Source organism: Staurois parvus, unplaced genomic scaffold, assembly GCF_062004578.1.
Source record: "Staurois parvus isolate SC_StPar_1 unplaced genomic scaffold, SC_StPar_1.0 ptg000832l, whole genome shotgun sequence".
NCBI classification, from domain to species: domain Eukaryota; kingdom Metazoa; phylum Chordata; class Amphibia; order Anura; family Ranidae; genus Staurois; species Staurois parvus.
The window spans coordinates 3,721,880-3,731,349 of NW_028318628.1; the positions used below are offsets into that span (position 1 = coordinate 3,721,880).

General features: G+C 37.4%; 1 protein-coding gene across 3 annotated transcripts in view; it reads left to right on the forward strand.

Annotated features, from left to right (window-relative positions):
• SHANK3 (SH3 and multiple ankyrin repeat domains 3) overlaps positions 1-8,585 on the forward strand; it is a 464,876-nt gene extending 456,291 nt beyond the window's left edge. For 2 of the 3 annotated variants that reach the window (XM_089655308.1, XM_089655309.1), the window contains one exon: positions 386-8,585. In XM_089655308.1, coding sequence (XP_089511434.1) covers positions 386-914 — 529 coding nt within the window. In that variant the 3' untranslated portion in view covers positions 915-8,585. The remainder of the gene's footprint in view (positions 1-385) is intronic. The other variant, XM_089655310.1, reaches the window with a different exon arrangement.
• The last annotated feature ends 885 nt before the right edge of the window (positions 8,586-9,470 follow it).

Genomic DNA, 9,470 nt, shown 5'->3' on the forward strand with positions numbered 1-9,470 from the left:
CTCCTATATCTTAAATTATTCTCATAATTCTTATCCCTGTCATCTTTTCTACAACTTTTCTGGTCTGTACCCCTTTTCCATTTCTACCCAATTCAATATATTTACTTTTGTTTTTCCAAATATTGTTCTTCTAACCTACCTCTGTTTGCACTTGTATTATCTAATCATTCCCTTCCTTTTTCTTTTGTCTCCCTCCCTGTCTGTTCTTCACATGTCTTCGTTACATTAACATTTTTTGCATTGTGCACATGGCCCTTGTTTTCCTTTTCCTCCTGTCTTCTTTTCACTCTCTTGATTTAATATTTTTTTTCAAATTTTCTTTTTCCCACTTCCTGCTTTGTCCTCTCTGCTCCCTTTCCTTATATGTTCTCTCTCCCTATCACAGCTTGTTCAGCAGTCTTGGAGAGCTGCACACTATTTCCCAGCGCAGCTATGGAACTTCCTACACCGTGCGTCCAGGGACCAGACACCCCTTGACTCGCCGGGCACCTAGCCCTGTATCACCTTCCTCTGAGAGGGTGGAGCCCTTGGGTGGGGCACGTTCCTACACCCTTACACCTCCTACCATCCTGAAGTCCTCCAGTCTCTCAGTTCCTCATGAGCCTAAGGAAGTGCGCTTTGTGGTAAGGAGTGTCAGCGCCCGGAGTCGTTCTCCTTCCCCGTCTTCTGGGCATCCCATGCACACTTCTCGTCCATTCCTGCAGAAGCCCCTTTCCCTTTGGAATAAGTATGATGTTGGTGACTGGCTAGAGAGTTTGAACCTTTCAGAACACCGGCTCAAGTTCCAGGACAATGAAATAGAGGGCTCACATCTACCTGCGCTTACCAAGGACGATTTTGTAGAGCTGGGAGTAACCCGTGTGGGTCATCGCATGAACATCGAGCGTGCCCTCCGCCAACTCAGCACCAGCTGACCCGGTCAGGAGCTGCGGTCCCATCTACCGGGAGGGCAACTCCGCACCGCTGCGGGGGGAGGAATCCCTTTACATACACACAAAGACAGTCACTTTTCAGAATACTTAAAATACCCATCTGAAGACACACATAAACCTGGATACCTAGAGCAAACACACTGTCATGCACATAGTGAGAAAGGTTCACACTGTGATGAACCCACTAAAAGTGGAACCCAGTGCTGTTCACAAACACATACTGTAACTATAACCTGTGCTAGTATGATCACATTTAGCCTGTCACATGCAGATACACTCACTTTAACACATACTGATACACAGACGTTGACTCACACTGTGACAGATGGAAAACACTGTATACTGTCTGATAAATCAGCTGCACAGTGATAAAATACACACTGTCATGTTCAGTAAGCTCTGCACATACAAACACACAAAATCCTCTCCTTGTGCGGTGCAGTGGGGCCCAGTAATTGATCCTTCCCTCCCTCTTTCTCTGTGCCATAGAGGGGAGGTGGGATCAGTCACAGGGTCCCAAGGCCAGGCCACTGTGTGTTAATGCCACCTTTTTTTAATATACATGGATAAAGGGATCGCAGTCAGACAGAGATATCAGTCTGCAGGGGAACGGGGTTGAGCTGCACACCTCCCATAAGAAGATCTAACTCAAGTCCTGGAGAAAATCCATGGATTGGGCTGGAAGAGGCCGCAGATTCCAGCCGCCGCCACTGTGGGACGCTTTTTATGCATCTTTTTAATTAGCTATATATTTGAAGAAAAAAAGGACTTAACCTATATATATCTCATATAAATATATATATCTATATATATCTATATACAAGACACCCTCTCACTGGACTTTTTATATACAGCAGATCTGGGGGTATATAGAGGTATATGCGGATCCCGTAATACCTCATTTGGGGTTTCAAGTTTTATTTGATTTTTTTATTTTATTTTTATTGGAGGTTATGAATGTTTTTACAATAAACCCCTCACCATGCCACCAGCATTCTTTAGAATGAAACATGCATTTCTTTATTGGGGTCACATCTTGTGAGGGATATTCATTATTTTGGTTTGTTTTAAAGGCTTCTCATTTTGTTCTAATGTCATATTTATTTGCACATGGGTATTCATTAAAACTGGGCCATCCATAACATGGTGGAAGATTGTCCTTAAGTTGTGACATTTATGTATGACTGTTCTGGGATATTTCTTATTGTGTTCTTGCTAAGTTCCATCTTTTCTTTCCTGTAATATTCCATAGGGGTTACTGCTTATTCTGGCATTTGAGGTGAGTTTTTCTTCTGGTTATATTTGGTTAATGATTTCATTGGTTGGACATTTTAGTTAAATTGGGATGACATTTGGCTATATGGTTTTCATTTAATTTGGAAATATGTTGACTCCAGACCTTTGTCTATTCAGGTGTTCAGAAATAGCAATTACTGTATTTCCTCACATTGCTTTTTATGGTTTAGCCGGAGAAAGAATAGACCCCATCCAAGCCCTCTGAAATGTTGTACATTTTTCGTAAGAAATATCACCAATATTCTCCCTCTCAGTTAAGGGTTGTCCCAGAAAAATTGGGGCCTGCAGTGTATTTTAGTAAATGTCACTGCATGCAAGGTCAGTCTTCTCCTGCAGCCCCTTGTATATTGTCATTTATGGGACCATTGACTGGAGAGTTGGGGATCACTGAGCCGGCTGGGTCCTCTCATATACTGTGCCCCTGTGCACCTGAGGATGGATGACCCGAGGGTGACCAACCTGGATCCAGTGTGCCTTATTGCCATGATAATCGCTTCAGGTCCCTAGTGGGGAGAAGCAATCTGAAGTTATCCCATTTCCTGCAGTGCCTTATCGCCATTGTGGAGCTTAGACAAGACCCTCTGACTGTGCTACTCTAGCAGCTGCCCACTAAGCAGACTAATTTACAGTACCCAAGAAGGAGCGATGGCTGCTGCTTATCTGACTGGATCTCAACATCCTGATCCCTACACCCCTGTGGAGCCTCATGGACAGGGTTGTGTATCCAGTTACCTGTTTGGCAGAGGGATGTCATGGAGCCAGGTTTTTAAGGCCACATGCTTCTGCAAGGAGAGACAGGACAATAAATTCAACTTTGTGCCATTTGCCATGTTTCCCTTACTGTCTCTAATATATTGTTTACAGGTTTCCATAATAATAATAATATATAGACATTGCTAAATGTCATCTGCATATGTGCATTGAATTAGCGGTATTATACAAAAATGGCTAATCTACATAAAATTCATATGGAAACCTAACTGAAAAATGTCTAAATAGCCACATATAATTTATTAGCCTCTTTTGAAAATAGAATTAATTATTTCCTGCTCTCCTGTGCACCACTTACAGCCTGGCCTCACAATATACTGGTCAGATACACCTGGAAGCATGCAGGAAGCCATAAAAAATATTTCACAGTATATATACAGATGAGGTTTAATTACTAGAAACTGAGAGAAAATGTTTTATCAGTTGAGTGAAGACCAACTTAAACAATCTGTAAAATTATGTCTCTCAGAATTCTAATGTTTCTCCACGTATGAATATACCAACCAAATGAATCCTAAATTAATCCTAGAATCATGGAAGAAAATTCTCTGAAATAAGTACTGAAGACAACAGAACGTATACGCAAATTACAAAAAACATCAGAAAATACCCTTAAAGTACAAAATACAATCTTTAAAAGTGAACAAAGTAACACGTATTGCGTTTGAAGAGATGTTGACATTTTTTAATCAATATCAATTTTCAAAAATTAACATTAAAAGCATGAATATAATTATGTGCCAAATGAATATGATCAAATAAACATTTTACACATTTCTTTCTAGGAACAACTTATTGTTCAAACATACATGTATATAGACCCCTATTTACCTTGCAAACGCCACCGAAAGCCATTCATTGTTATTTATATAATTTTTTTGTTTGCTAAACATAAAATTTTTATACTGTTGTAGGCACCATACCCCACTATTACACATCATTTGTCTAGATACATCTATGTGTAGCTTCCCATTGGTTTCCACCAGAATGTTCCTCTCTTCTTTTTCCGGCTTTGCCTAAGCTTGAACGGGAGGGACCGGTATTAATATCTGGTTGGGGGGACTGGGTTTCTGCCATGGGGTAAATATCATCTGGTGCTATTAAGAGGGGGTGTGGTTTAATCTGCCCCTCTCGTATCTTAATGTTTTTAAGGCTTTCATACAGAGTGTGTGTTTCCCACAGAGCACTGCACAGCTACTGGGCGCTGAATGTCTTGTCAGTGGACATAGGACTAGGGAGAAGTGGTTATGGTTTTGTCAGACTAATGGTTATAAACATGATTGCTTCAATAACAGGAGGATCTGTGTTCGGTTTTTGCTTCTCCAAGTTATTCTACGCTGGTTGCATTGAATGGATTGCATGAGCATTATATTGTGTCGTGGGACTTTTTGACCAAAGAAAATATAATAGGCCATTGCTGCTAGCAACAGGGCATACTAGAAGGTTGTAAACTAATTTTTTTAATATGTTTTTATTTTGTTTTATTTTGGCTCCTATTGGTAAGTGTGGCCAAATTATTAAAGGAATCTAGATTTAAAAAATCTGATCTTACAGTGGTTACCATATTCATATAACATTGAATTACCCACAATTACCCATAACACATGCACACATTTGTGCCGTTGACCTGAATATCATATATGCCCATCATACACTGATAATGAGCACAACTAAAGGTTCACTTTTTGTTTCTAGTGAAACATCTTAGTTTAAATGAAATGTTCTTATAGCATATTTCATATAAGTGCTAACAAAATTTCTTAACTATATGGGCACGTTATACAACATTATCACATTATGATAATCTTCAAAGCCCTTGATTCAGGGCCGCAACTTAAAAAAAAAAAAAAATGTATATATATATATATTTATATATATATATACAATACACAATACATCTACATCCACATTTCACACATCTAAAACATGCTTTAAGTCCCTCAACGTCTTTGATTCAAAAATTTCCTTATTCTTTATACCATCAGTTCCAAATTTCTGGTCATTTACACTTGTTTCATTGCCATAGCTTTTAGGGAAATCTTCCAGTTAATAAAAGTGTGGTCTTCAAGAATGTGCTTCTTACTTTGATTATAGCGGATGCTCAATCCTGTTGTCAGACATCGAGACTCTGGAGAAGTCATTTCGGAAAGAGTCTTTCTTTAAATTGGCATAGTAGAATAGCAATACTAAAATTAAAATTGTGAGTGGAGAACCACTTTAACCGATATAAAACATTATAACCCTCACCTGTTTGCCAATCCTACTTCACCAAGATACTGGCTAGTTAAAAAAAAAAAATGTAAATATCTGCGATAGAAATAGTGCTTTGGCTCTTTCCAGGGATCAGTAATTTGCCAAGATTGGGAGGCTCAGGTGTAGATAGACAATCTAAGGCTTCACCTGTAATTTCTTGCTCTTGTCAGGTAACCAGTGACATTTGGCCATATGCCAAGTAAGTGCAGAATGCTGTTTTCTTAACCAATTTATTTCCAAAAGGTTTTATCCTCTTTGTGGCCAGAGCATTTTTTGTCTATTCTGCACTGTGCTTCTTTAGCTGGCAATTGCTCGATCATGCAACACTGTAGCCAAATGAAATTTGTATAATTTTTTTCACAGAAATAGAGCTTTCTTTTTGTGGTATTTCATCACCACTGTTTTTTATGCTTTATTATATAAAGGAAAAAATACCAGACATTTTGAAAAAAAAATATTTTCTGTTATAAAACATATCCAATAAAAAAAAAAAATTTCTTTGTAAATTTAAGCAAAAATGTATTCTGCTACATGTCTTGGTAAAAAACATCCCAATAAGTGTATATTAATCGATTTCTGTGAAAGATATAGTCTATACCAGCTAAGGTATATATACTGGAATTTTACGCAGGTATAGCGCTATACTGGTAATTACGGTGATCATTGACTTATGGTAGGACTGTGATGGTTTGGCGGGCAATCTGGAGCTATCAGACCCTTGCTGGGAGGGAACAGACTAACTGACACCAACATCAATAGTGACTCTAATACAGTGATAAGATATAATGATGTGCACTGTCACTGTACTAATGACACTGGCGTGGAAGGGGTTAACATCAAGGGGAAATCAGAGGGTTAACTGTGTGCCTAATAAATGTAAGGTGCGTGATATGTGCTGCTTTCAAAGAACTGGCTGTTTTCCTGCCTGCTTTGCAGGGAGAGGAAACAGCCAGATCGGTGATCTATGTACAGAGATGTGTATGTTTGTAAACACAGGAGTCTGTGCTGTGATTGGACACAGCCATCTCAGCCGTAAATCATTGGCTGACATCTGCTGACAAAATCGCACTGTGTCCAACCACTGTGCAGGTCAGCAACTGGCACTCACGCCCAAACCCGGAAGCAAACACACAATGTTTATTTATTTTGCTGAGCCTGCAGCTGCCACCCGATCACAATAAATCTACTGTGACTGTGTGGCAAGTGGTTAGGAAAATAACTTTTTTTTACCAGTCAGTACCTAAAATGGATTAGAATTTGCATAGCAAACAAGGGTTATAATGAGTGGAGGCCACAAGCCAAAAGTGTTCTGACATACAGACTTATTTTTGTAAGCAATGGAATATAAATTGGAAGTAATATACTTAAAATAGTGATGAATTTTGAAAATAATATATCTATAATGATTCATTGTTAATATTTGTATTGAATTTTGTTAATCAGCCAGCTGGCTAAGAAATAGATGAAGCAGACTACACCGAATAGATAAAAAAGAAAGTTTGTGCTGCTCAAACCTAAAAAAATTAAGAAAACCATTTAACCATGTTGATGCCAGGCCCTGTAGGCAGGTCAGTCATCGGTGGTATAAATGCTAAATGCTTTATTATCAATGTCAGTACATATACATTTTTTAGTTTAACCCAGAACAAGAGTAAATCTAGAATATTTATATTCAAAGGCAACATTTAGTTTTTGAGCTAATAAAACCACACAGGTCTATGAGGTCTTTAGTTCTAAGTAAAACACTTCACATTGATGACTTCCATATTGCACTGATATGCCCACTTTTGTGGTTTGCACTAAAAAAAGTAGACGTCTCATTTTATTTGGTGTCAAGTAGTCTCATGCAAGAAATAAAAGAAAGAAAAAGGAGAAAAGGTGCTGTGCCATTTTCTTAGGAACATCACGCTGGTTCATTTATTGTTCAAACCCATATATCATAATTTTAAAACTTGTAGTTGTACCAGCACAAGAATCCTTTTAATATGAATTAAGGTCCCTACATAAAATTGTATGTTTGAAAGCATTGGCCACACATCAATTGTTTCAATTTATTACTGGTACTCATTGTAGAAGGAACTGAAATGTAAGAGCAGCTTGCCTGCTGAATCAGCAGTTGCAAAGTGGGCACTACTATGAGATGTATATGTGTGCACTAAGCTCAATAACATAAGCCCACTATTTCAAAGTTCTCAAGACAGTTAGTAAGGTTTGGATATGTAATGATTCTCCCATTTATACTCGCAAAATAAAACGCAATGCACTTCCACTGTGTGCTAGTGGGGATGAATGTGTGTATGAAAATCTCATGCTGGTGATTTAGGATAATGTGCCCTTGACGGTTCTGTGATTTTGTTAGGTACAGGGTATAACATTCTACTATAGTATGTCTGTGAGAGTGGGGAATGTTAGTGAGAGTATATGTTTTGTGTTACTGGAAACACATTTAGTGGGATTTAATAAGAAATCGTATTTCAAAATAGGAAATTATGGGTTTGCAAAATTCACAATTCAACAAATGCAGTTAATACTTTGTGAATGTCCATGAAATAATTTGTGCTGCACAGAAATGTTAAGTAACAGTGACTGAGCCAAATGTCTGTCGGCGAAATCACCAGATGCTAACATAAATGATTAACATGCAATTTATGTGTATATTGTGAATTTTGCTAATTATTTACAAACTGTGTTTTTTTTTTAGCTTATTTATTATTTGCAAAAGATGTCATGAACCATCTTAGTGAATCTTCACAATGTTTTTGCACATAGTCTGCATGTGATTACCAGTTTACGATATTTTATTAAATCCCATGTTGTGAAAGGATGATGATTGTGCTGAGTGAAGTGGTTAAGAAAAGGCTTGTAAGTACTGTCATACAAACAATAACCTGTCATCCAATACTTAGAGATATGGTATGTCTATGGCTTTAACTGAGTTTTGGCGAAGCCCTATATATTCTCAATAGCACTCATTGGAGGCTTAAGGAGCATTCTGTTGCTAGAGTAAAAAAAAGTATTCTTTTTGGCCACCCTATGAAAAATGGTTGATGACTTTGTGGAAGCATTCTAAGTATAAAATAATGCTGAATTAAATCATACTGGGTTATCCCAACTAGGTGCTCATTTTGATGTGACAAGTGTAGGGTTTGAAGGTCATGAAAGTGCACTCTCTAGATATTGGTGGTGGCTTAGGAATTTGTCCTTTTTATGTTGGAATTAGGTGGTCTTTATTTTGGTGGTGATTCTAAGGGCGGGGTATTTGGGTTACTTCTCTTACCCCTGCATAGCGTGTTATATGTGTGCTGGATGACGTAATAAATTTATAAGAAAAGCTATCTGAGTAATTGTCTTTATTTTAAAAAAAACACTGTTATAAAAAGTGTTATACTACAAAAGATCATATAATCAAAAAATTATCATATCACATCAGGCTAATTTGCATTGACCAGTATCTCATGAGCTTTTAATTCATCCAAAGAAGAATCCGCATATCCAAATGTCACACAGTTAGCATACTTGAGTCTGAAAAAAGCAGGTGCAATATTTGAACAATATGCCAGTTTCAGATCATTTTAAAGAAAGTGTGAGAGCAATCCACTATCAGCTCCTTACAGTGTTACAAAGCAAACATTCTATTCACCTTTCAAAAAAGAAGTTACAGAACAACACATTGTATAGACAACAGAGGATATATCACCAATGACAAATAATGTTTAGAAATCTTTAGTACCAATTAATCTATTTTAATTTAAAGTCTGATTTTTTTTCTTGATTACAGTTTCATTTGTTTTATTATGTTTAGTACTGTACAATTTGCTTGAAATTTCACACAGATTCGGGAAGCAAGATAATGATATACCCATTTGGATCTGAATTACATGCTTGCACTACAACCCAGAAACCTGTCTGCAGTGTTGTGACCTAAAAAATGGGGCCAAAATATACTGTGAGCATTGTGTTGAGTCTTAAAATTGGATAACAACCTAGGTGTGTGTGTGACATGTGCAAACACCCACACAGGTTTAACTTAATAGACTTACCAAATATGTAACTTTGTAACTGTTTCTATTTTTTCATGTTTAACTGTTTATTATTTCAGCTAATAAATTATATTTAAAACTTATACTCTTGAAAATGGATGTTAAATACCCCTAAAGCTGCATAAATTGGACTTCGTAATTAAAGAAATCACTGTTGAGCAGATATTACATCATCACT